We start from the raw sequence: 27,533 nt of genomic DNA, 5'->3' as shown, positions 1-27,533 counted from the left end.
TTGGGTGCAGTAACTTTACACAGTACAGCTGAGACAGGCACATTAAAAACGTTTACTCAGCCAGGCAGGGCTGCACGCCTTTAATCCTAGCACCTGGGAGGCAGAGGCAGGTGGATTTCTGAGTTTGAGGCCAGCCTGGTCTACAGAGTGAGTTCCAGGACAGCCAGGGCTTCAAAGGCAAACCCTTTCTCAAAAAAAAAAAAAAAAAAAAAAAAACCAAAACCAACAAAGAAAACCAAACGAAACCAAAGCCACATTGGCTTGGCGTCATTATCCAGACACCGGGGTCAGTCACAGCCCTGTTCCTGAGGACTTTTTCCCATGAGTGAATGGCTTGCCTTTCAGCAGCAAGGCCCCATTCACACACAGTCTGTGCTTCACAGTTCACTCAGACAGGGGCTCCTTTCTGGCTCTCCTCTCCTGATAAACTTTGTTCCCCGCAGCAATGAGGGCCCCCTGCCACAGCTGAGGTGTTTCTCCTGGGAGAGGGCACCTGGTCACTGGGGTCTAGAGCAGTATAAATTCTTGGCCTCCACACCACAGGGTCAGTTCCCACTTTAGATTCCTGTCTTTGCGGGTCCCAAATCTTATGTTACAATTGTTGAAGTTCCCGAAGTTACCATAGTTGCCTACTTCCCAGCCTCCGTTGTTACTAAACCATTCCTCCAAAACCACATGGCCAAAGATGTTATCACCTCAAACCCAGCTCCAAGGACAACCACTTCCTTTTCCAGAGTTGCCTCGACTACAATAGAGGCAGCACTTCCCAGCTGTGGCCAGCCACAGGCCTGACTTCCAAAGGTTTCTCGTCCACCTTCATGGTCATCAAAAGACACCAAAGCAAAGCCCCTGTCCTTACCACTGCCTGGGCCCGGCTTCAGGGTCTTAGTGTCTCTGACAAAATTAATTCTCACAGTTGAGCGGACATCTTGTCTTGTGAGCATCTTCTCCTGAGCACACGTTGGTTCAGCCACTCTCCCATCCACCTCGCATGCCCCATGTTCCTGGCTCCTTCCAGCTGCTCTCCAGCCCCAGAAGTGACAACCCAAAGCTTTGGGGCCTTTGCTGTTCGGTTCTCCAAAGGTTCGCAGTCTGGCTGCCCCTGTGGGCTTTCAGGAAATGACAGGCACTTTGTTCCCTCAGGAAAAGCTAACCTGGTATTACAGGGGGACATTTTTGTTTGCCCTGTTGGGAGTGGGAGGCAACTCAACTATCGATATGGGGATGCTGCCAAACAGCCTGCAGCAAACAAGGCATCCGACATCTGGAGTAATCTAGCCTCAACTGGCAGCAGCCTTCAGACTGGGAGCCTGCCATGGAGGGAGGCAGGCAGCCAGAGGATGAGGGAGACAGAGAGACTTCAATCAGCCTCCCCCAGTATAGCCACTCCCTTTATCAGGGAGGAGGAAATGCCCACATCCAGGTAGGCCTGGCCACTTCAGGAGTCCTGATAGCGCTCCCTTTAGTCTGAGAAGGATGCGGTGAGCTGCCAGCCTCCCTGGAGACAATGGTGGGACGCTTGTTGCTGTGTCTGGCAACTGTCCAAGAGGTGACAGCATAGGCTAAGCCACGGATCTCAGGCTCTGGTCACCCAGTTCTGGTGGCCCTAGAACTGGCAACCCAGAAGGAAAAAAAGGCTAGACTTGAACTTGAAGCACACAGCAGAAAGCCTGGTGGCCCACTTCTTTCTTTACTTGCATTATCTCACATCCCAAGACCTCCTCCCAACATGTACATCTCACACACACACACACACACTCCATATGTATGCATGTATGTGTATATATATGCATATAAACACATGTATGTACATATACATCTACATATAAACAAACATATTGTAATCATCTCTCTAGCTTTCTCTGAAACAGACCTGCATCAGTTTACCAGGAAACCAGAGAGAAGATAAACACATTTGTGGGGAGTTTTGAAATACCGGCGATAAGCCAGCAGATCCCTGCTCTGGCACAATTACAGTAAAGTGTGGCTCAAATTCTGAGCTGGCAAAGGTCAGTGTGTTTTGCAGAGGGTCTGCTGCACACATAGCCTGCCCCAAGGATGATATTCTCCAATACTGGAGCACGTCACTGGAATGTGTATCCTCGGTAGCTTTCGGTATTCTTTTAAAATGTATTATTATTATTGTGTGCGATGTATGCATGGGTGTATGCACACTCGGCACATGTGTGGAAGTCAGGGGACCACCCAGTGGAGTGGTTCTCTCTGTCCACCGTTCACAGTTTCTGAGGATCACACCCAGATCGTCTGGCTTATGAACTGGATGTCCTCTCGCCAGCACCTGTCAGAACCTCCACACTGGTCCCCAGGCCTGAAGGAAGGACCAAGGTGATAGAGGGCCAAGTGGATACCATTCTAACTATCTGCTTCTACCAAAATGGTAAAACACGCATTACAGTTCTAGAGGCACCGTGGAAAAGAAGTCCCTGGGCTTTGGAGACACCAGCAATGTGTCCCAGTGCCCCCATACAGCTGTTTTGGTAGAAGACAGAACATCTTGGAGCATGCAGCTGGACTTCTACAGAACTGAAGCTATAGCCTTTGGCCACCCAATGACTAGGGAAAGAAAACAGGAGTCCAGTATGATTCCCAAGCAGGCAAGATTGCTCAGTGGCTTCAGTTCGAGTCCTGAGACCCACTGTTCTCAGACCCCCACTGTTTGCCCTGTGGCACACACAGGAACACACAATAAACAAATGAGTCCCAAGTTCTTGTCTCTCACTCATACAGAGGATGGAGATCCTAGGTCAAGGCTGAGGGAGAGAGTTCTCATCACACAAAACAGCCAGCACTAAGGAGTGCCCCAATGCCAGTCAGCTGACTGCAGCTAGCTCATTACCTCAGCCTGTTTTCATGAGTCCACACACGTGTGTACTGCACGTGAGACATGTGGGTGCTTCCTATGCCCTCCCTAGTCCCCTTCTCTCCCTGCTTAGTCCCCTTTCTCCCTCTAGACAGTTTTACTTCAACTTTGTGTCCATGGGTGTGTGTGTGTGTGTGTGTGTGGTTTTATACAAAAATCCCAAGAACCGGAAATGAGAGAAAACTCTTGTCTTTTTGAGCTCGCCATAACCTGTTTACCATGACCATCTCCAGCTGCCAACAACAGAAGTTCATTCTATTGGCTGTAAAAACAAACCAATCCCCACACCCCACTGCGTAAATACACCACATTTTCCTTCCCTGTTCACCTGTTGTCATAATGGTTTAATCTTACTAAGAGCTAGCTCAGACTCCACCTGCTGTGCCGGGATACAATCTGAGGCTGACCCCAGCACCTGGAGCTGGTGTCTCAGATTCCCTGAGGTTAAGGTTGTGGTCCCCCACGGAACTGCTCTCAGTCTCTGATGCCAGCTGGATTCTCATAGGCATGAGCCTCCAGTGTGACCCATGAGGGTCATCAGTAACAGATGCTGTTCTTTGTCCTGCAGTTACAAGCTTTCTATAAGCTCTTTGCCATTCCTGGCACAAGGACCAGAGCAATCCTCATGATACAATAACACATCAGATCTATTTTCTGCGATAGATAGGTCCTGTTATCTTATTGTATAGACTATACATTGTGGCTTACAGAGACACAGGGCCATCACTATAGACTCAAACTGTTAACCTCACATTATACTGACAGAATTCCCCATTCAAATGTCTCCATGACTAGGGAGAAAGCCAGAATATAGAAAGTCCTGGGCTCCAACTGTAACACGGCATAAAAACCAGGCATCATGACATATACCTGTGATGCTAGCACTCAGCTGCAAGCCAGTTCAAGGCTGGCATGGGCTATGTGAGACCTCCACAAACCCTTTGAATTACAGACTCCACATCCTATGTATAAGGAGGTCCTCAGGGATATTGTTAGAGAATACTGTTTCTTGAAAATGAAAACACTAGCCAGATGTGGTAGCTCACACCTGCAGTTCCAACTGTTAGAGAATGATGAAGGATCCCAGGAGTCCAGGAGTTAGAGACCACACAGGGCAAGAGAGCCGGAACCTGTCTTACAAGTAAACAGGTTAAAATGAAAGAGAATGCTCTGCTAATATGTAGGCTATGTATATTAAATTTATAGTTTAAAAATAAATGCACGTGCCTGTAATACTATCTGAGGCAGGAGGATACCACTTTGAGGTTACTCAGAGTCTGGGTTACCTATCAAATCTTGTCTCAAAAAGACACAGTTGTAGTCAACATATTTGTTTACACACAATTCAAAAGTTTGAAGAGGCAGGGGATGGGTTAGAGAGTCAAGGGGATGACTTGGAGAGGCAGGGGATGGGTCAAGATGCAGAAGGATGGGTTGGAGAAGCAGGGGGTGACTTGGAGAGGCAGGGGGTGACTTGGAGAGGCAGGGGGTGTCTTGGAGAGGCAGGGGGTGTCTTGGAGAGGCAGGGGGTGACTTGGGGAGACAGGGATGAGTTGGAGAGGCAGGGGGATGACTTGGGGAGGCAGAGAGTGGGTTGCAGAGGCAGGGGATGGGTCAAAGAGGCAGGGGGATGGCTTAATAGTAAAGTGCTTGCTATGCTAATATGCCTGAGATCAGATTCCCAGAACTCACATAAATCTGGGTGCAGTGTGCCTGTGGTGAGATGGGAGCTGGAGAGATATTCCAGGAGCTTGTCAGTAGGCTAGCCTGGTATATGCAGGATCTGACATCAGAGAGACCCCATCTCAAAGGGGAAGGGGAGAACCAACAGCTGAGGCTGGTCTACCTCCCCACAGGTATGGGACAGCATGCTCACACTCACACAGAAACATACAAACAAAACTTAAACAAAAAGCTTGTAGGGTGTGTGTGTGTGTGCCACTGTTAGTGTATGGGGTTGTAACAGTACAGATATTGGCAGCAGACTATGAGCCCTCCTTAGAGATCTAACTGGATCACTAGAGAGGCAATGAGTGTCTGTGATCATACATTCAGGGAATGTACATTTAGATGGTTGGCAAGAGGCAAGGACAAACTATCTCTAACTCACTAAAAGAAATGAGTCCAAAATTCTCTCGGAACCTGAGATTTTATTCACTTGTGTGTTGAGTCGGGGTCTCACTGTCCAGTGCTAGCCTCAGACCCCCTATGTAGCCAAGGATGGCTCTGAACTTTGGACTTTGCTGACTCTGCCATCTGAATGCTGAGATCACAAGTGTGTGCCATCACACCTGGTTTGTGTGGTGCTGAGAACCAAACCAGGGCTTTGTGCGTGCTAGGCAGACACTCTACCAACTAAGCCACCTCTCCAGCTCTGAGAATGTCATTTCAATACAGTGAGTCCCGCTAAAAAGAAAACATTTTGGCTTGAATTCTAGGCAGCATCAATTCTAGTTATTTTAGTATTTCACTCTAAAGCTTTTTGCAGCTTCTGCCTCAGTTTACTGCCCTGCAGTGCTACAAGAAGAATCCATGGAGCCTTTATCTTCTGTGCATCCCAGAAAGACCACAGAGGGCAGTCTTGGGAGAAGTGAACGATCTAGACAACTAGGTACCCACGCCTTGACAAGGGAGAGAGATCAGAGGGAAATTACATCTGACGCTTGACTCTTCCTTTCGGAATTCACGGCCAAGAATTCTTGGAAGCTTCAACACAGCCCTCGGATTGCTAGCGTCATCTGCCTCATCTCAGAGATAATTCACCTGCTGCTTCTAATCCCCAGAGCAGGCTTCAGTCATGCATATTCCCCGGGGTGCTGAGCACAGGCAGGTGCTGAATGCGTGACTGGCTAACTAAGATACCTGTGTTTGACCAAACTTGCCTAGCTTTTCCCAAGATTGGTTCTGTTGTTGAGGCGGGATTTCATGAAGCTCAGACTGGCCTCCGCCCACAGATGAACTTCCGATTCCCCTGCCTCTGCTCACCAACTGCTACCACTGCTGGCATGTGTCACCGACTTCAGCCAACATGAGTTCAGCCGGTCATGGTGGCACACACTTTTAATCCCAGCACTTGGAAGGCAGAGGCAGGCAGATCTCTATAGTTCAAAGCCAGCCTGGTCTATGTGGTGAGTTCTAGGACATTCAGGGCTACACAAAGAAACACTTGACTCAAGAAAACAAACAGAACAGAAACTTTAATTTGGGGATGGTGTTATGACAGCTTAAGTTCAAAGTATTATTGTCTTTTAAGTTTTTTTTTTTTTTTTTTTTTTTTTTTTTACAGAATTTGTGTTTTTATGAGTTTGGGTTTGTGTGTGCACATGTGCATTTGCCTGTGTCGATGCTGACCCAAAATACTTCAGTGTTATTTGATTCTGCAGCCTTGCTTACTGAGAGTTTCGTTTGTCCATTTCTTTTGCAATAGTGTGCTAGTTTTGGAAAAGTGTGTGGGAAAATGTCAGTGTTTGCTTCTCACGGACACTACTGATTGTGGGTGACTTTTTTCTCCAGGTGTTCTCTACTCCATGTATAAGGATTATATCAGACCTCGGTTCTTCAATGTACCCAAAAAATAAAGCCAGAAGCTGGAAGCAAGGACGGCCGGCTCCTTCAGTGCTGAGCATCAGAAAAAGGAATTCTCATTGTGTTCTGAATCATGCTACAAAGTGTAACTCACGCAGAATCCTCATAGAATCTGTATCTTATGATGCTAAGCGGTTGCTTTCTAAATCCATGCGGTTAGCTGAAAATTACCCTGCTGCTGTCTTTTTCTGACTTAGGCCCCCTGGAGTTCCAGACTTGTGCACACAGGCAGCAGCAATTCCTGCACCAACAGGCTCTGACAGACTTCTAACCAGGCTCTTAGCAAAACTGTGGCTACCCTTCCTTCACTCAGCAAGCGGTGCAGACCAAGTGTGTTTTGTTAGAAAAGGGATCTCGAGGAGGCAAGATGGCTTAGGAATGAAGATGCTTGCTGCCGAGCCTGGCCTCAGTGTGCACTGTGGAACCCAAATAGTGGAAGAAGAGAATGAAGCCGAGGTTACCCTCTGATCCTCACAAGTGTGTGCATCCACACAAACAAGCAAATGGCTGTAGAAAGCGGGCGGGACTGGCTCTTGCAGGGTACCACGGCAGCTCACAACCCCTGCCCAGAGTATGTATACAGTGCACATGCATACATGTGGGTAAATACTCATACTTCAGAAAAGAGAAGGAAAATGGCTTTTCAAAACAGTAGGGCATGATGCTGGCCTAAAACTCTAGGATCCAGAGGCAGGACGGTCACAAGTTCCAGGCTCGTCTGGGGTATACTGTGAAACCCTTTCTGAGTGGTGGGGCAAGATCTTACTATGCAGCAGTGTCTGTGTTCAAAACTGCAATCCTTCTGCCTCACCTCTTCTGCATGGAAGACATCTCTCCCACAGCCTACTTTGCAATGTTCCCGAGTGGAGGAAAAGAACGTATCTATTACTTAAACAGCACTGCCAACTGTGAATCTATCAATAGCCGCAACCCATGCAAACTTACAAACTTGCATGATGTCCACTTGTAACAAGGAAAAGATGTGCGATGCTCTTGTGTTCCCCTGGGCTGGGTAGGTGGGCGGGAGATCCACTGCAGGAGGCTGCTAAGTAGGGTCCCTCTACACAGACACTCCTTAACACTTGAATCTGTAAAATACTTCAGTGGCCTAATGCCGTGTCCCAAACATGGTATCTTCATTGGCTCCCACACCGCCAGCCTGCATGTTCTCCGCCTGTCCTTCACAGTAAGGAGGGCACACAGTCATGTAGCAGGAACTCACTAATTATTTAACTGCATTGCCGCTGACTCTGGCCTACACGGCCGGAGCATCCTTTCTTAATTAAATGGCACAGCGTTTAATCCCAGGGAACAGTGAACACGAATAGTTTTCTCTATACACTGACTATGCTTATGTTTGCAGGCTGTAACGTGTCCTCAAAATGTTCTTGTGTGTGAGGCCTGGTCCCAGCGTGCAAGCTTGAGTCAGGGGAGCCTCTGAAGAGGTGGGATCTAGGGAGAGACGGTCAGGTCAAGGGGAGGGACTGGCCATTCTTATGGAACTACGTTTTCATGAGGGCAAGCTGTTATGAAAGACAGCCCCTCTAGGGAACTAAGGTAGGATAGTCATGGGTTTTAGGTCAGCTGTTGGGGAGGTTGTGGAGGGGGGAGACTATGAATGAATGAATGAATGAATGAATGAGTAAATGAATGAACAAATGAATGAGCAAATGATCTCCTGGCTCTTGGTCCCCTGGTATTGTTCTCTTCCTCTTGCTACTGCCTCACTTGGTACCATCCACCATGGGACAAGAGTCCCTCAGTAGAAGTGCTAGCTAGCCCCATGTCTTTGAACTAGACTGTGAGCTGGATACACTTCTTGTCTGATAAAGTACCCTGTTCTTGGGTATTTTAAGAAACAGATTAATACTGCTCTATAATGCCACTATATACAAAAGCCCAGACTTGTTACCATATAGTAGAAAATTGTGATTGTTACTGGTTCATTGTTTTGGGTATTTTGCGTGCATGTGTGTATGTGTATGCATGTGCTCATGCAAGAAGCTACCAGAGGGCACTGGATTCCCTGGGTCTGGAGTCACTGCTGTGAGCTGCCCTGAGGGTGCTGGGAGTGGCCAGTGCTCTTACCCACTGAGTGACCTCTCTAGTCCCTTGTGCCCTGAGACCAAGATCTTGGCATGTGGCCCAAACTGGCCTTGAATTTGAGATCCTCCTGGCTCAGCCTCCAATCGTTTGAGTAACAAAGATCGCCATGCCCAAGCTGAATGTTTTGTTCAAGTTATATTTTTAACGACTTGTGCATGTGTGTACAGGTGTACAGGAGCCGCAGCATGCGTAGAGATCAGACATTTTGTGAGTTGCTTTTCTCCACCCGAGGGGTCTCTGGGATGGAATTCAGGTCATTAGGCCTGGTGGCAGGTGACTTTAATTACCTCCTGAGCTGTCTTGCCAGCACCATTAACATTTTTTGACTACTTTTTTTGTTTTTTAATGTGTATGTTTTGTCTGCATGTATGTTTGTGTACCACATGCATGTCTGGTGCCTGAAGAGTTCAGAAGAGGGCATCAGATCCCACCCAGGATTTTTAACTGGACACAAAGCCAAGGATGAGCCTGGTCTTTCTGATTCTCTTAGCTCTCTCTCCAGTGTTGAGATGCTGGCGCGCACCACGGGCCTCATTTCCTCCCCCCAGCCTTTTTTTTTTTCTTCTTCTTCAGTGTTGGGTTGAATCAAGGGCTTCATGAATGCTAGCCAAAGTTCGTACTTGTTCTTAATGGCATAAAGCTTAACCAAGGCTCACTCTTTAGACGTCAATCTTTCAATGGATTTGGTAGGTATTATATTTTCTGCTGACAAAAAGCAGTGAGGCCTCGGGGTGGTGAATGTGTGGCAGCTTATCTCTGTTCCTACCTGCACCCAGAGGAAGCGCAGAGAGGAGCTACAGAAACCCTCTCTCATCTGCCTCACCTTTGTATGGATCGCCAAACAGGATGCTTCTGTCTTCAGCCTTTCTTCTCCCACATAATCTCCCAGGGAAAGAAGTACAGAGAAACAGAAGTGGAGGGTCGGGTGGGTGTACAAGAAATGGGTTCATCTGGGACTGTGATCGGCCTTCACCAAACCGAAACACAGGGACTTCGGTAACCGAAGCTCCGCCCAGCTGCTGCTGCTTCTGTCTCTGTTAAGGTCAGAACTGTGACCTAGATTGCAAGGCTGTTCTCCTAAGTCTTCAGTGGCCTTGTGGCCAAGCAGAACTGAGCGCACTTTCAACCCCAGCACTTGGGGGGCTGAGGCAGGAGGATTTTGAATTTTGAGGCTAGCCTGGTCTATATAACAAGTTCTAGGTAAGCCAGAGCTACATAGTAAGACTTTAAAAAAAAAAAAAAAAAGGCCCTGGGCTGGAGAGATGGCTCAGCAGTCCGGAGCACTGACTGTTCTTCCAAAGGTCCTGATTCAATTCCCAGCAACCACATGGTGGCTCACAACCATCGGTAATGAGAGCTGATGCCCTCTTCTGGTGCGTTTGAATATACTCACATAAATAAAATAAAATCTTTAAAAAATAAAATTAAAAAAAATGTTTTTAAAGGCCCCAAGGTGGAAGTGAAGAAGCTGTAAAGGGTGAATGTAGCAAATGCCCTGGCAAGCTGGGTCAGGTGGTGGCTCCCACCTTTAAATCCAGCACTCAAGGCAGAGGCAGGTGGATCTCTGAGTCTAAGGTTGGTCTGGTCTACAGAGTGAGTTCCAGGACAGCCAGGGCTACACGGAGAAACCCTGTCCTGGAAAACAAAACAAAACAAGAAAAGTAATGTCTGATCTCTCTGCTTCTACATTTAATGCTGAAAGATGAATGTGACATTTAAAGTCACACATAGCCTATGGGGTTTATAGACTCGGAGCCTAGAGAGCAAAAAAGTAAAGAAGGATATGAAGGCCTCGTGCCCAATAAGCCGTGTGCCCCTGGAGCACACATGGCAATGACAGTGGGCAGCTATGATCCAGTTTTAGCCTGCTGTATTGTCTACTGTACTGCCAGGTAGGAATGCAGGTCAAGTGCTGTAACTGGTTCCCTAAGGAGACAGTTATAGTGTGAGTGTGTGCGTTTGTGTAAGAAGACAGTTATAGTGTGAGTATGTGTGTTTGTGTGTTCAGGAGTGCCCACGTGAGCATGTTTGCCTACATGAATGTGTGTGTGTTCGTGTGTGTGCATGCCTGTGCCCCCCACACACACACGTGTGTGTGTGTGTGTGTGTGTGTGTGTGTGTGTATGTGTGTGGTGGGGCCCAGTGTGTGTGTGTGTGTGTGTGTGTGTGTGTGTGTGTGGTGGGGCCCAGGCCCCAGGCCTTGCCAAAGGTAAGCAAGAGCTCTACAAATGAGTAGCACCCCTAGACAAAAGCTTTTAGCTATTAAGCATGAACTTTATTATAAAAAGAATTATTTCTGGTTGGGATTAAAGCAAAAACCAAAAAGCTCCACTACCTGCACACACACGTGTGGAATGTCGGTGCTTAAAGCGAAACTGACGGTCTGTGTTCCCATCGAGTGCGAGCCTTAGACCTCTGCTAACGCACACCTTAAAATGCTTAAGTTCCTCAGGGCACTCAGCAGTACACATATGGGCGGCCCTTAGAGACAGGGTGAGGACAGTGTGTGGAGTGTCAGCACGTAGAGTAGAAAGAAAGGGCAGGTGGACAGACACCAGCAGAACAACAGCCACAGACACACTTGACGTAGAGACAAAGGGGGAAAGTTGATAAAGTGCCTGCTGTCCAGGAAGACCTGAGTTTGGGTCCCCAGCACTGTGTAAAATCTGGGCGTAGCAGCTGATCTGTGACCCCAGTGTTGGGACGCGAGGCCAGGAGGATCCTTGAACTTACTGGCTGGCTAGCTCAGTCACACATTGAACTCCATGTTCAGAGAGAGACTGGAGACACCTGATGCCAACCTGTGGCCCCCACAAGCAGAAGCAGGCAGACACAGACACACACAGACACACACAGACACACAGACACACAGACACACACACACACACACACACACACACACACACACACATACACTGTGGTAAAGCAGCGCTTTAAGAGTTATTTTTGGGAAGTTCATCGTCAGAAAGGCCCCTTTCTCATTTGTTACCCACACAGAACAAAGACCTAATTCACCTGAAAGGCATTTGTAAAAATCTATCAAGTTTTATAACCTTAAAATCTTACCCAAACTGGCACGTTTGGGTTCACATAAATACATATCGATACACTTTAAACCCCAGAAGTGCAGACACAAGCCTGAGGAACTGCACAACTGCCACAGGCCCGCTGCCTCCGAAGGGTCTCTGACCCATACACAACTGTCAGCTTTTACCCTGAGTCCGTGAGGAGAACTTCTCCTTTGTTCAAATACCTTTGAACAAGCTCACCTCCGAACTAAGGGATTTGCTAACAGGCACTTGGCCCGAAAGGGCTTAGAGAAAGTGTTCTTAAAGTCTCCTGGGCTGTTAGTCATCTGGACACCATTGAGTCAGCATCCACGGTGTTCAGAAGGTAGAGTTCAGGCTGAGCGGTCAGTCCCAGGCGGTACTGAGGGAGGACAAAAGCACAGGGAGACAGTTAGTGTCACGCGCAAGGAATTACACTGTGGACGGACGCATTATTTTGGCCTCTCTGCTCAGTACTTCTGAATTTTATTTCAGAATAGAAAATGGTGTTATGTGAGGCTCTTATTTATGATCATAGACACTTTTTAGATTTTTATTTTAGGTATATCAGTGTACGTAGTATGCACACGTCTGCTGCCCACGGGGGTCAGAAGGAGGCACTGGATCCCCTGGGATTGGACCTAGAGAGGGCGTGTGGAGGTCAGCCACACAGCAGCCAAGCAACCCTGAGGTAGAGAGGGCACTCTAGAGAAAGGCTGCAGCCTGGAGTGCCAGAGAACGCGTGCTTAGAACACAGGCAGGGGGTGAAAACCTTCAGTGCCTGTGCTTCGTGGCTGCCTGAGATGGGGCTGAGGTTAAGGACGATGGTAAATGCATTCTGACTGTCTCATGGCGAGAGTGAAGCTAGCATGGGACTTTAGGATAGATAATATGACCAGACACTCAGAACGCTTTTGTGTCCTAGCACAGTGTACTGGAAATCAGATTTCGAATGATCTAAACCCTGAGTCCGGTAATTCAGGTCCTATTGTCCTTTGACATTTGAGAGCCCTTTCCTGAGTAGTTAGGGGAACGAAAAGTGTGCAGAGAAGCAGCGACCTGCAAGTCCCAGTGTCTGCCAGACTGAGAAGCAGTGACCTGTGGGTCCCAGTGTTTGCAGGCTGTATCAGGAACCACAACTGTCTTCGCGCCCTATACCTTTCTGGTTCTTAGAGCAGGACTCGTGACATTCAAGCTGGCCTCAGGCATTAGGTAGCTGACTTGATTTATCCCAGCCCCCACCTCCCAGGTGCTGGGATTATAGATATTTATAACCATGCCCCACCCTCGGCAGTTTTAAAAAGATATTTCCAGTTCCCTTCCCTGTGAATCTAATGCAGATAGATGGTTTGCAGGGATCTGTGAAAAACATGCTGGTTTTGTTTGTTTGTTGTTTTTTAAGTTAGGGTCTCACTAAGCAACCCTGGCTGTCCTGGAATGTCAAGCAGGCCTCGAGCTCAGAGATTTGCCCACCTCTGCCTCCCAAGTACTGGGACTACAGGTGTGCTCTGCCATTCTTAACCGTCCAGCAATACACTTTGCAACAATGACCAGCTTTCATGTCAGTTAGGGCACTAGTGGTACTGTCGCCCTTGGAACTGACAGTCCGTGTGTTAATGTGAAGTGCAGACTATAGATCTGTATGAAGGGACGAGAGCCATATACTGTATCTGTTCAGGGCCCAGTGTTAGTCCTCCCAATGTGTCCTTTGGGTTTTATATTCAGAACTGAGGATCAAACCTAGGGCTAGGCAAGTGCTCTAGCACTGAGCTAACCCCCAATCTTTTGTTTAGGGTCTCATTCTGGAGTTCTGGCTGGTCTGGAACTTGCAGTGATCCCTCACAAGTGCTAGGATTACAGTCATGCACCACCACACAAACTCCGTCTACTTTCCGAACCTCGTCTTGTCTGCAGATTGGACATGAGCTCCATCTGGAGATGCCAGGCACGCTGTGATTATAACTCACCAAGTCGTCAGGAAGTTTATCCTGAGCTTGTTACACATGGCCTGCGTCATCACAGGAATGCGGTGCGAAGACGCACAGGCCGCATGGTACCCTGGATGAAAACATTCTCAGCCAGTGTGCTAGAGAGACACTGACATTCGCTTGCAGGTCTGACATCCAGACCCGAGGAACTAATACGCCCTACCAGACTCGTGGGTAAGTCACGGAAACCGGTCCCAAGTGAGCAGAGCACGTGGACTTCCTCGGTCCGTGGCATTTAGAGCATCATCTCTTAGGTAACGGGGAGAATTTCGTTGCCTAGTTCCGAGACATTTAGAGATGAGGCTGGGTATAGATTAACACTCTTGTGGTGCACGGAGGTGATAAACAAGTGTATCTATTACTGTAATTAGCTACAGAGAGCCCTCTCTGTTGTTGAAGCCTGACACGAGCACCCAGAGTTACTGCCAAGTGCTAGGACAGGTCTTCCTGTGCAGCTCTGGCTGGCCTTCCGTCTGCCATCTTCTTGCCACGCCTCTCAAGTGCTGAGGTTACAAGTGTGTGTCACTGCACCTGATTAAAATGTTTTGATGTCTTAGTGCTCCTGAGAAAGTTTGGGAGTCTCACTGTGTTTGAAGGGCATGTTGTATTATATTATACAAGATGGTCTGGAGTCTCAACACTGGCTTAAACTACTCAGGTGCTACTGACGACGTGACTCAGATAAGCTTTCAGGGTGTTCAGTCTCCTCTTACTACAGAGGGTGAATACCTTGCTGCAAGCTGGCGGTGACTGAGCATGTCTTTAACCCCAGTACCTGACAGGGAGAGGTAAGAGGATCTTTGAGTTTGGGGCCAGCTGGTCTACAGAGTGAGTCCCAGGATAACCAAGACTACACAGAGAAACCTTATCTTGAAAAACCAGAGAAGGGGACGGGGGAGAGAGAGAGAAAGAGGGGAGGAGAAGCAGGAGTTATATAAGTAGCTGTGAACCCCTGATATAGAACTTGGGGCCTCTGGAAGAGCGTTAAGTGCTCTTAACTACTGCGCCATCTCTGCAGCCCACTGTCTCAAGGACTTTCAACAGCTCTGCCACTTGCACACACGCATGAGGTAACACAAAAGGCTAAGGTGAGAATGTTCTGCATTCTAGATTAGTTCTGACCTTAAACCAAAGCATTTCACCTCCTTTACAAACGGAATCGGGGCCAGTGTCTGCATTTACATTGGGTCAGCCAAAAAGTGTGTCTGGTTTTAAGCTAAGTGACTTCGGTTTCTCTTTTTAAATTTTTATTAGTGTCAACAAATCCTTCCTGGACAATGGGACAAGACTACAGAGAGGCAAGTACTCCGCTTAGAGGAAGGTGGGACAAATTTCATCTTGCAAAATAGTAGTTATGGCCTTAACCACAACAAAAGTATTAATTTTTGGATAAATTAAGTGGGTAAATTAAATATTCATTTAGACTGAGAAAAATGAATGTGATTTGTTGTGTACATGTGTGGGGTGAGTATGCAAGTGCCAAGGAGCACCTGTGGAGGGCAGAGACAGCGACAGAGAGCAGCTTCTCCCTTCCCACCATGTGGGCACTAAGCACACTGCCAGGCTGAGTGAGGCTTGGTGGCAGTGGCACATTGGAAGCTATCTCAGCCCCTCTTGGTGTCTACAGCTAATCCAGACCTTCCGGGGTAATGAGTCCATTTCCTTCTCTGTCCCTTAGGGAGGCAAGCACCGACGCTTGGAACTTAAAGTATGTGGCTCCTGATGGCGACTGGCAGGTCTTTATTTCAGTTGTTAAGGCCCCATCATAAAGTGTTTTCGGTGTTAAAAACCAAACAGGAAAGAAAACCAAACAGGAAAGCAGGAAGCTCTGGTTTAATCACAGCACGTTCACAAGCTGTAAAAAGTTCACTAAAGCCTCCTTGAAGCCACTTGCTGCCGACCTGGCAGGATCTCACAAGACAAGCTGCCGCTACTCCTCGGCCTGTCAGCTCCCAGTGCACTGAGGGGACAACTATTTCAGGTCGCGTAAGAACAAGGACCAATTCAGAGAATGCACAAAGATGGCTCACAAATATAATGCCGGCAGCACAGTGGCGTGGGGGGCGTGAAATGTTTACAGGTTACTGTACTGTTGAAGTACCGTTTTCAGTGACAATCAAATGAATAGGGAACATTTTTAATCTTTTGACACTGTAAATATTGTAGTCATAGAGTCAGAAGAGACCGTATCACACAACGAAACCTTCAATCATTGTAAACAAGTATAACACAACAGAATTCTGGGGCAGGAAGTGAGATGTGCAGCGGAGCCTTGCCTAGGACACATGAGGCAGACCCCTGGGCGCAATCCCTAGCAGCTTCAGGCTGGACTCTAAGTATGGCGAATCTGGATACACCCTGCCCGCCCCACCCCATCCCTGTACAAATGCAGACGTCACTAGAGCATCTCTGCAAGGAATTCTGCTGCCGTCAACCTGGCCCTCAAGCACTGCAGACAGGTTCAAAAGCTCAGCTTCCAGCCTTCGGGAACAGTGATGGGGGGCAGGTGTGAGGAGGACCCTGTAGCACAGGGGTTCCCCACCTTCCAGACATAGCTACCCTTTTAAGTCAGCTCCTCATGCTGGGGGTCACACCCAATAATAACTTTTTTGCTATTTTGTAACTAATCTTGCTACTGTTACAAATCTCGATGTAAATGTCTTTGGATATAGGGTTGCGGATGGATGGCAACCACAGGTTGGGAATGCTGCTGTGAGGGACCCTTGACCTGGTTTTGTTGGATTAGCTGTGGGTGAGTGAAACCAGCGATTGATAATGTGCAAGTTGAGCTTCTGACTGTGTGAGAAATGCTAGCAGGAATGCTACAGCGGCACAGACAGCAAAGGCCATTCGTCGGCCCACTCGCCACAGGGAAAGCGTCAGAGAGGACATCCTTCGAAGCAGCTTTAGCTCCTGCTGCCACCAAGACAATGATCACACACTCTTGTGTCACTCCTCTCCAGCAGACAGACGGGATTTGATGTGACAGAATCACGTCTCCCCCGGGACAGGTCAGAAGTAGCTGAACTGAGGGCAGCAGTTCGGTGCTGAAGACTCCAGAGCTTCGCAGTCTGGTCTCACCAGGCTCTCTCTCCGAGGGAAGGGCTGTGAGGGTGCAGCCTAGGCCCACCTTGCAGGGAGAGGACTTCACACCAGTGACTCCTACTGACTTTGCAAGGTTTGGGTCCAGAGCTCCTGAGACTGCCTTCTGAGTTATCTTGGGCGTGGAATAGCGGCGTCAGACATGATTTGGTGAGAGGTGCTTTGGGGAGTAGTGCAGTTAGCTCTGTGACTCGTTCAGAGTCAGCCCACGAGTGCTACAGTCTTCTGCAGGCAGCACTCTCTCAGAAGAGAAAGATTCCGGGACTGTGTGTACTCAAGATTAAACACTATCTATCGGGAAGGCTTGATAGTAACAGGAAAGTTACTAACCTCAGGGCTAAAGATGGAGCCCTCCCTGCTAAGCTCCACTCCTTAAGGAAAACCTGCACTGCAGGTGAGCCATCATCTGTCCACACCCACCACTTATGCTCTACCTTTTTTTTCTTTCCACTGAGAAATTCCAAAGTAGAAAAAAAAAAAAAAGTCCTGAACCAGCAGGGCAGTGGTGGTGTCTGCCTCTAATCCTAGCACTCGGGAGGCAGAGGCAGAGGCAGAGGCAGGAGGATCTCTGTGAGTTCGAAGCCAGCCTGGTCTACAGAGTAAGTTCCAGGGCAGCCATGAAGAAACTCTTGAAAAACAAACAAAATGCACCAAACAAGCAAAAACCCTAACTTCTAGGGAAACTTAGTGTTTAAAACAGCTCAAGGGCCACCTTTTCAAGGTGCTGCCTAATGCTACTACAGGTAAGACCCCCTACCCCCCACCCTGACCCCCGACAAAACTCATCATCTTAAGCACACATGAGAGCCAGGCATGGTAGACGTGCCTGGAATCCCAGCACTCAGGAGCTTAAGTCAGAAGGATTGCTGTAGGTTTGAGCACAGCCTAAGCTACATAGTGAGTTTTAGGCAACCTAGTATTTAATAGCAAGATGCTATTTCACAAAAACAAAAGGAAACAAAGACCTTAACACACACACACACACACACACACACACACACACACACACACACACACACATCAGTGTTCCCCAACTAACAGTTGAGTCCTAAATGCAGTCTGTGCAACAGCACATACTTGTGGCTATGTTCACACAGTAAACCATAGAAACACACTGGCTCTGATGGCTCCCTGCAAAGACAGACAGACTGATCCAGTGTTTACTTAGTATTGCCACCGCTGGTGTCTTCGCTCAGCAGGACTTTAGAGATGCTTACCGAGCGTCCACAGTCCAGGAAAGACAGACCCAATGCAATCAAACACTGCCAACCCTGGAATACAAAACACGGTTGTCACTCTCCCAACAGCAAGGCTCGTCCAGTGCTATGCAGAGGCGTATCTGCTTCCTGCCTGCCCCAAACACCCAGCTGTGTCCATTTCTGTCCTCCAAGGGCTGTCTGTCCTAGTCAAAACATCCTGTGGATGCAGAGAACAGCTGCAGACTAGCAGTGGGCAGCTGCCTGGTGAGGCTCTTGGCTTTGAGCTAAGCAGCAGTAACCAAGATGTAGACTCAGCCCTATCTCCAAAACTGGGGCTTAACCAATCTCACTAGTCCTAGGGTCCCCATTCAACTTAGCACCTTCGCACCCAATTTTAGTGAAGGGAAGGTTGGCCAAATTCCTAAGAGAACGTTTTTTTTTTTTTAGAAAATATATTTATTTACTATGTATATGGTATCCTGCTTACATGTGTGCCTACACCCAGAAGAGGGCATCAGATCCCACTGCAGATGGCTGTGAGCCACCGCGTGGTTGCTGGGAATTGAACTCAGGACCTCTGGAAGAGCAACCAGTGATCTTAACCTCTGAGCCCTCGCTCCTGCCAAGGACACACAGTTATTGGAATTCCAAGGTCTTATGGTAAGCAGTATATCCTGGCGTGCCCGACGTGTAGGAAAGGAAGACACACTGATCCAGGGCACATATTAAAGTACACACTGAAGGGTCTTCTCAGTCAGCTCCTCATCGCTGGGAGACACGGCACGTGCGGAGTGACGTGCTTGAGAAAAAACAGGACTCTAGCCTCCCTCTTCAACATCCTCCACAGCAGAAATGGAGGGACTTCTGCTGTTTCGTATCCCTGACCTCAGTATTTTTCAGAAACCTCTGCACCAAATAGATAACTGGATAACATAACTAAATAATAGATAACCGGATAACAGATAACTGAATAATAGATATCTGGATAATAGATGATAACTGAGTCTGTTCTCATTGCTTCAGCTTCCTCACTTGTGGAGTCGTGGGGAGGACTGAGAAGCATACACATCTGTACTCGCCATCTATATGCGCACGTTTCTTATGCATGTTTCCGGCTGTCACAGCTGGGCTGGCAGGCCTCAGCCATTTTCCCATTGCTGCCTCTCCCTCTCCAAGGCTGGGGTTATAGGCGCACACAACCACTGCAGTGTTTTTGTGTGGGTCCTGGGATCTGAACTCAAATGCTTACACTGTGCAACTTTGAGTCATGCTGTTTCTCAAACACATCCTAACATTCCCTTTAGATATTAAATACTGGACCCTTATTAAAAAAACAACAGAAATAGAAAAATACTAGGTATTAAAGACTAAAAGAGGAGCCGGGTGTGGTAGTGCACACAGCTTTAACCCCAGCATTTGGGAGGCAGAAGCAGGTAGATCTCTGAGTTCAAGGACAGCCTGTCTATAGGAGGAGTCCCAAGACACCCAGGGACACACAGAGGAGTCCTATCTCAAAAAATCAAGGGGAAAAAAAAGAAAGAGAAGAAAAACAAAAGTAGACCAGGCATGGTGTCTCAGGTCTTTAATCCCAGCACTCAGGGGTCTGAGGCCTGCCTGGTCTACAGATCATCAGGACAGCCAGGGCTAGAGAGTGGCCCACTCCTCCCACACCCCCACACACCAAAACACAAAAAACAAAAAATCAAAACCCTAAAATATACTTGATGATTCAAAATAAGAATATCTGGTTGAGAATAGTGTGGTATTGGAATGATTACCCGGTGTGATAGTTTGTACATCTTTTGGGCCAGAGAGTGACACTATTAGGTGTGGCCTTGTCGGAGGAAGTGTGTCACTGTGGGCATGGGCTTTAATAAACTAGTCCTAGCTGCCTGGAAGTCAGTCTTCCTCTAGCAGCCTTCAGATGAAGATGTAGAACTCTCAGCTCCTCCTGCACTGTGCCTGCCTGGATGCTGCTCTGCTCCCACTGATGATAACGACCGAACCTCTGAACCTGTAAGCAGCCCAATTAGATGCTGTCCTTGTAAGACTTGCCTTGGTCATGGTGTCTGTTCACTGCAGTAAAACCTTAACTAAGACACCAGCATTGTATAAGCCTTATGTTTAATCTCCAGTACCAATAACAACAAAAACTAACTGAAATTTCAGAAACCATTGACTCGACAATGCCATACAAGCTGCCTCAGTAAAGCGCTGAGAGCCTTGAGGACCGTTTGTTTCTGAAGGACAGTTAGTCCCACTTGGACCGTCCCAGACGCCATAGGTGCCCCTGCTCCCTTCACACTGGACTTACCAAGTAGAACACAAAGGTCAAATAAGCCACGCTAACCACTGCAGCCACCACATAGAGTGCCACATGCCCTAGCTCCTGGACATAAACCACTACAAAGTACATGTTGATGGAGCAGACGATCAGGACCAGGATGCCACCTGCAATCCTCCAGCCTCTGCAAAACAAAGAGCACGGTAAGTGCCTGTCGTCCAGCTCACGCGGACAGAAAACTGCATCCCGGGGATTGAGGGAAATGTAGAGAGGCCAAAATTAGCGATGAAGCAGAGAGAAGGGGTCAGAGTGAACAGAAACTTAGTCTTTACCTACCTATCCGTGTGCACCGTGTGGGCACACGTGTGCTGCAGCGTGCATGTGGGTCTTTAACTACCTATCCGTGTGCACTGTGTGGGCACACGTGTGCTGCAGCGTGCATGTGGGTCTTTAACTACCTATCAGTGTGCACCGTGTGGGCACACGTGTGCTGCAGCGTGCATGTGGGTCTTTACCTACCTATCAATGTGCACCGTGTGGGCACATGTCTGCTGCAGCGTGCATGTGGGTCTTTAACTACCTATCAGTGTATGCACTGTGTGGGCACACGTTTGCCGCAGTGCGCACGTGCAGCCAGTTCTCTCCTTCCCCACTTACAAGTTCCAGAGATGCAGCTTCAGGCTGCCGGGCTTGTGCTGCAAGTATGCTTATCCTCTGAGCCTTTTCTGTGGCACGGAAACCTAGCATTTAAGAACCTAGAAATCAGCAGTCAGAAATGCACTAAGCCATTCACTGTATGCTGGAACTCGTCCAGAGATGGAGTCGTGTGAGGAGAGCTCTGAGAGAAGTGACAACAGGCCAAGGACACAAGAATCTGTGGCCGGGTCTTCAAGACCCAGGACGGTTCCTGCGAACGAACACTGACCATGGTTTTGTGCTTCTCCCGGTGTAGTGGGTGGAGTGAGTTTCCTTCAGATCGCTCACTACTGCCTGCTGTTGGTCACTCACTAAATGCTTAAATTCCCCTTTATACTGCTCTAAGGCAAAGCATGCATTTGCCACCTCTGGTGGTCCTTGACTGTGTATAGCTTGAAGCCGTGAGAACTTTGCTCCTGTAATTCTTAACCCTCAGAGTCTAAACTGTCTGAGCTCTGAATAAAGCTCTGCCTTATTTTACTCTGCCTCACTTACTGGCCCCGCTCTGCAGGTCCCACCTCCTCTAACATGGTGACAATTATGGACCTCTGAAACCTAGCCGGTCACATGGACATCTGTACTGATTAGTGCAGACTTTAACTGCCATCTTGTCACACACAAGAACCACTTGGAAAACACCAGGCCGGCTTGTGGCACATCTGTAGGGCCTGATGTGAGAATGACCAGCCCGCTCTGGGAGGCACCACTGCCTAGCCAGTGCACACTTAACACAAGATAGAGCAAGCTAGCTCAGAGCAAACACACAAGTAAGGGTGCGTTCATTCCCTTTGCTCGTGACAGTGGATGTCACGTGACTAGCTGTCTGCGTCTGCTCTGGCTCCTCCCAGAGCGACAGGCAGGAGTTTGGAACTGCAAACCAAATAACCCTGTGCTGCCTGCCGGCAGTGTCTGTCGCAGCAGCAGAAATGGAATGAGAATACAGCCTGTAGCTGCTTGTACTACAAACACTAATAACCAATTCTACAATAGCCCACAGATCGCTCAAGGTGCACACTATTACCAGCCTGTGCCTTTCTTGGATAATTTAACACAGAATTCGAACATCAGCAGTTGAAGCTGGAGGGCTGAGGGCTGAGGGCTGAAGGAAGTGTGTCCTCTTTCCTGAAGCTCACACTTGCTATTTTCTTTCTAAGCCACAGAGGAAGCAGCTAGCAATCGCTCCTGGAAGCACATAGCTCTTTAGGACATATCCCCACTGCCTCCTGGGTAAAACCCCTCCCACGGCCTTCTGGAGACTGCAAGTGTACTCACATTCCATTGGAAAACTCACTCATCACTGGTCGCAGGCTTGTGAACGTGAGGATGGGTATGAGAGCAAAGGGGAGCTGGAAAACAGAATCACAGGCATTACGCGGCGTGTCAGAGGGATTACGCGGACGTGTCGTGTCACAGGATACCACTGAGACGCTGGGGCAAGGCGGAGCAGAGCTCTGGAGGAGCTGCTTATTGGCTTTGGCCTGGCTCTGGCCCGCCACCCCCTCCACATCCATCATGGAAGCTTCGTCACTTGACATCCCTGCTTCCCAGAGTACGTGAGTACCACAGACACCGCATGGTTCACAGAAAGCAATCACAAGCCCTGTCTTACCTATACCACAGGTAACAGCTATTCCGATCACCTCGCCTGGGCCAAACATTATTTTTAATCTAGCACTAATCATGATCTTAAGTGCCTTTGTCTGAACAAAAAAAAAAAAAAAAAAAAAAAAAACCACACTGGGGACTAGAGACGGCTCAGTGCTTAAGAACCCTTGCTTGGCTGTTCTTGCAGAGGACCCAGGTTCAGTTCCCAGCATCCACACAGCAGCGCACAACTGTCTGTAACTCAGATGTGCACAGCTGTCTATGTCTGTGTCTCCAGTTCTAGAGGAGCTGACGCCTTCTTCTCAACTCTTTTGGCTCTAGGTGCAGGTGCACGTGCGTGAACACTCACGTGAACGCTCACACACACACAAAGGTAAAACACTGATAAACACTATGTAGGGGTGGTTCTGATGCGAAGGTCCTGTTCCCTATTGGTTCTTGATCTATCGGTAAAGAAGCCATGGGCCAATTGCTGGGCTGATGAGCAGGCAGGACTTCCTAGTCTCCAGAGGCAAGAGACACGCAGGAGAAAGTTTGTCATGCTTTGGAGAAAAGCCAAGAGGAAGCCATGTGATTCTTGGGCAGAGCAGCCACAGGCCACTCCTACAGGCAGGTGGCTGGGATGCTGAGCTGAGACTAAATGTAACTGAGCAGCTTAAGCTGAGGGCAGGTTAAGCGGTGTGGAGCTAAGAGCACGGAGAAGGGCAGGCTTCTCCAATGGGAGATAACGCCAGCAACTGTGCCAAAAAGGCAAGTTGAAATTGAGCAATGTGTGTGTCTGTTTTTTTTTTTTTTTTTTTTTTTTTTGGTTTTTCGAGACAGGGTTTCTCTGTGTAGCCCTGGCTGTCCTGGCACTCACTTTGTAGACCAGGCTGGCCTCGAACTCAGTCCACCTGCCTCTGCCTCCCGAGTGCTGGGATTAAAGGCGGTGTGTCTGTTTTTTATCTGTGGATCCAATATTCTCTGGGTGGGGGTTGGTAGCGAGGTTCATTCCCGGAGCTTAGGTGGGGTAGCAAAAGCTACACGCAGCACACATAATGAGAATAAATAAATAACAGACTGGATGTGACTGTCTCATAAGCTCCACAGGCTTTAACAGTGTTCTTAGAACTCATTTAATGATTTACCCTGCTGCATTAATAAGCTACAAGGCTCATTAATCAGTGGACTTTTAAGTGTCACTAATTTACTTATCTGTGTGTGTGAGGGGGAGATGGGCAGAGACTGAGTAGGGAGATAGGCAGGCAGGCAGGCAGACAGACAGACAGGGATGGATGGATGGATGGGCATGCCATGGCTGAATGCAGAGGTCAGAGGACAACCCTGTGAGACACTGTCTTCCCCTCTACTGCCTCTTCCTGGGCTCACATCTAGGTCTTCAAGCTTGGACAACCACACAGCTAGCACTTTACCCCCTGAGCCGTCTTGGTGGCCCCACCTTGCGACATGCATGTTGAGCATAGCTCATCATTTGCACTAATGAACCTCCATGCCCCTTTCTTCCCCTCAGCCACCCCTAGCACCCAGGTTCCAGCGTGAGGCTTGGCACTTACCCAAGGGTAAGTCAATGCTGACTACATGCAGCACGGGCTTCCCCAGTTCCCTGTTCACCTGTAAGCTCTGCAGAACATTCAGGAAATCATTCATCCCCGTTAGATGCTCCACATCTTGGAAGACAGCAACAAGCAGGGTGGGGATGATGGCGATAGACCGGGTCAGGATCACTCGGGCAAAGCGCGACCATTTTAGGTTCAGGAATCCCTGGAAGGAAGCATGGAAGCTGGTGACCGAATGTGACAGAGAGAGAGATGCCTGGGGATGTCAGGAACCCTCAGAAGCATGGGGTTAGACACTCCAAGCTGTGCGAGCTTCCTCTATTTCACCCCAGCACACACCTCCATGACAAACTGGCCAGAATAGGTTCCAGTCATGGTGGAGCTCTGACCGGCAGCCAGGATCCCCACTGCCCAGATGTAGAGAGCTGCAGGCCCGAAGTAACATCCAAGCACAACACCCTGGGAGAAGGAGGGAGAGACAGGCTTGTCAGTGACCTGCTTAGGTAACACCCAGAGCAGCAGCCCTCTGCAGCACCTCCCTCTGCTCGGGAACACCCAAAGTATCATGCTGGACACTGCACAAAGGGGCGCTGACTCTGGTCAGACCTGGGGGCTTCCAACCTCACTCTGCTGGTGCCCTGCATCCCTCAGCCCAGCCCTCCCTTCTCTCTGTGCTCCAGGGGCTTCATCTCTAACCTCTACCTCACACTCAGGAGGCAGAGCTCACACTTCCCAAAACAAGCTCCTTGATGCTCCTTTCTGGGAAATGGAGGGAGGCAGGCAGGCAGACAGTGCAGTGCACTCTGTCCCTGGGGTCACAGCGGATCACTGGGCCCAGCAGAGCTAGTGACCCAACTTCACTAAGCTGCTCCTCTCCCATTCTAATCAATACCTGCACAACTTCAGTGTCCCCACTGTGCAGCCTTTCAGCCCACTTCTACCAGCTACCACCCCCAACTCCGCCCTCACTGAACCCCAAATATGTTCCTGGCATATGGGCCCCCCAAATAAAAGATACTCAGGAGCCATGCTCAGATCTGAAATGAACTCCGAGGCCAGAGATTATGTTACCATCTCCCCCAAAGTAGAGAGTGCAAACAGCACGCTTACCCCTTTGTAGATGTCCACAGCCAGAGTAGAGTTGTCACTTGGAAAGAGGTCAGCATGGGGGCTGCTGTTATTTTTGCAGACTTCAACCTAAAACCCGAAGCAGTTTAAGAACAATTTATATTTTAGAAATAAGAACCAGATAAGAGGTCCCTTATCTGTCTTGTGAGACAAACTGGAAGTCACACCCCAGGAGGGCCACGACGCAGGCACAGCCAGTGCACTGCCGCCTGCAACCCTTCCCCAGGCTTCCCCAAAGCATCAAGAAGGCTTCAAATGAAAAGAGACGTTAGGAGTCAGACACAAGCGGGGGTCAAAGGTCTTGTAGAGTAAAGAGTGGTAGGTAGGACTAGGTAGGACTCTGGGAGAGGCTGAGGTGGAACGCCAGCTTTAGCACCACCGTACATGCGTGCACAAGGTCCTGGGCTCAACCCCAAACAAAAAACTCAAAGAAAAACCAAACTAACAAAATACTAAGCAGCAGGAATTAAGAGGACACAGAATTCTAAATGACCAGAGTCTTGTCCTGCATAGCCTGTGCTTCTGTTTTGGGGACTCCCTGTAACCTGGCCTCAGCTCAACCATCAGGAGGAGCAGACAGGCTGGCAGAAGTTAACAGGAAGGAACAGAAATGCCAGGATGAAAGCAGGAGGCAAGTGTGAGTCCAAGGCCAGCTCCTCCCAGCCCCCAACAGGCGTCCACAGCCCCCACCACAGACTGGCTGCACTGTGACAAATGAGTGGGTGACACCTAGGCTTCAGACAGATTCCCTTGGGTTCCAGGTCATTGCTCTTGTCTGCCCCACCCCAGCATGCAGTTCACCCTGGCACTCACCACCTGCTCGTTGGTTTTCTCAAAAAATGCTTCAGCAAAGACGGACACAACAAAGACATTGATGATGAAGGAAACAAAGAGCGCGATGCAGGACTCGATGAAGAAGTACTTATTGGCTTCCCGCACTTCCTGCTTATTGGCCCGGTTCACCTGTCTAGACTAGAGAGAGAACAGCGGTGGTCATTTCCACCAGATGCGAAAGTCTCTAATAACTCAGAAGTCTGCAGTCAGCTGAAAGTCTGATCAGACAACCGACGAGACGAAAAGAGGCCTCAGCTCCGAGTCACGGGGACTCCTCGACCTTTGACAACATTGCACAACCCACAAATGGGGGAGCCAGTGACCATGTGACTCCTGAGCGCCCAGAGACTGTGGACAGACCACAGACTAACCTCCAAGGCTCTGAACTATCTCAGCAAAGGAACGCCTGCCTGCCTGCCTTGCTGGGAAAGCCTCCTCCCCACCTCAAGACTTCCAGGCCTTTCCTGAAGAACACGAGCCCAGCGTTTTGTGGGTCACATTTCCTGGTCAATTTGGTGGTAAACACTGGCCAGCCAGCCTGAGAAAGACTGCTCCTTCAGAGCTCTAACAGTAGATGCCGAGGGGCGTGGCTCACCTTGACTAAGGCAGAATGCAGGTACATGTTGTGCGGCATGATCACAGCTCCCACGATGCCCACCGCCTGCTCCACCTGAGGGGTGCGGCACCCTGGACAGGACGGCACGAACATGCCCCTGAGTACTTGGCTCTGGCTGGGCTTCACTGTAATGTACTACACAGCAACACAACACCATTAGCCTTCACTGCAGCACGAAGTGGGAGAACAGTCCTAGGCAGACGCTGGCAGCCTTTACTCGCCCCCACCTTCTGTAACAACTGCCCGGAATATGGAGAATATGGAGAATATGGAGTCGGCAAGTACTCAACAGAATGGGCACGGCCCTGAGTTTGACCTCAGCATCATCAGCAAAATGGAATGACTAGACTCCACAGGACCTTTCAGGACTGCAGTTTTTGGTCTGAGGTTAGCCGCCCTGACACAGGTGATGTGGTCTGAGTATAAACTGCCTGCCACGGGCTCATAACCGGACTCGGGCCCTATCTGGCTTTACTATCTGGAGAGGTGGTGGAAACACTGACAGATGTAGCCTACCTAGATGTAGGTCAATGGGGGCAAGCCATGCCCTGCTTCCTGTCTGCACTGAGATAGAGTCTCCCACACACATCTGCCCAAGGAACTACAGGCCAGACCAAGCCCTCCGAAACCCTAGCTAATCAGACCTTCCCTCCTCCTGTTATTTTTCCACAGTATTTTGGTTACAATTACACAAAGATAACTAATATGGGTCTCAAAGGATTCAGGACTGTATTTTCTGAATATGTTACATTACATTTTAAAAAGTACAGTGCAGATATGCAGAGAACACAGTGTTCTGAGGTAAGGAGCTGGAGAAGGTCTGGCTGCCGTTATCTGCATCACTGTAGCTGCCGACACAGGCCCAGCAACTACAGTCCAGGTCTACCCCACACTGCTCTTCTCTGG

The 27,533-nt window shown here is 48.9% G+C and overlaps 2 protein-coding genes across 8 annotated transcripts in view; one reads left to right on the top strand and one right to left on the bottom strand.

The window, feature by feature from the left end:
• LOC110310527 (thiol S-methyltransferase TMT1A) overlaps nt 1-6,459 on the top strand; it is a 40,831-nt gene extending 34,372 nt beyond the window's left edge. Inside the window, exon 4 of the mRNA XM_085831445.1 lies at nt 6,395-6,459. Within this exon, the coding sequence (XP_085687571.1) occupies nt 6,395-6,459 (65 nt within the window). The remainder of the gene's footprint in view (nt 1-6,394) is intronic.
• A 4,377-nt stretch (nt 6,460-10,836) lies between these two features.
• The window catches only part of Slc11a2 (solute carrier family 11 member 2), a 36,045-nt gene continuing 19,348 nt past the window's right edge, over nt 10,837-27,533 (bottom strand). For 6 of the 7 annotated variants that reach the window (XM_029469775.2, XM_021182935.3, XM_085831848.1 and 3 more), the window contains 9 exons: nt 26,607-26,762; nt 25,991-26,149; nt 25,160-25,246; nt 24,389-24,508; nt 24,105-24,254; nt 22,161-22,234; nt 20,223-20,376; nt 17,927-17,980; nt 10,837-12,001 (listed from right to left, as the gene is read on the bottom strand). In XM_029469775.2, the coding sequence (XP_029325635.2) occupies nt 11,924-12,001; nt 17,927-17,980; nt 20,223-20,376; nt 22,161-22,234; nt 24,105-24,254; nt 24,389-24,508; nt 25,160-25,246; nt 25,991-26,149; nt 26,607-26,762 (1,032 nt within the window). In that variant the 3' untranslated portion in view covers nt 10,837-11,923. Of the gene's footprint in view, nt 12,002-15,420; nt 17,981-20,222; nt 20,377-22,160; nt 22,235-24,104; nt 24,255-24,388; nt 24,509-25,159; nt 25,247-25,990; nt 26,150-26,606; nt 26,763-27,533 lie in introns of those variants that run through there. The other variant, XM_085831851.1, reaches the window with a different exon arrangement.

Source organism: Mus caroli, unplaced genomic scaffold (assembly GCF_978045245.1).
Source record: "Mus caroli unplaced genomic scaffold, Mus_caroli_1 scaffold_16, whole genome shotgun sequence".
Classification (NCBI taxonomy): domain Eukaryota; kingdom Metazoa; phylum Chordata; class Mammalia; order Rodentia; family Muridae; genus Mus; species Mus caroli.
Note: the sequence above shows the minus strand (reverse complement) of the source record. Positions and strands in the feature narration are given on the sequence as shown.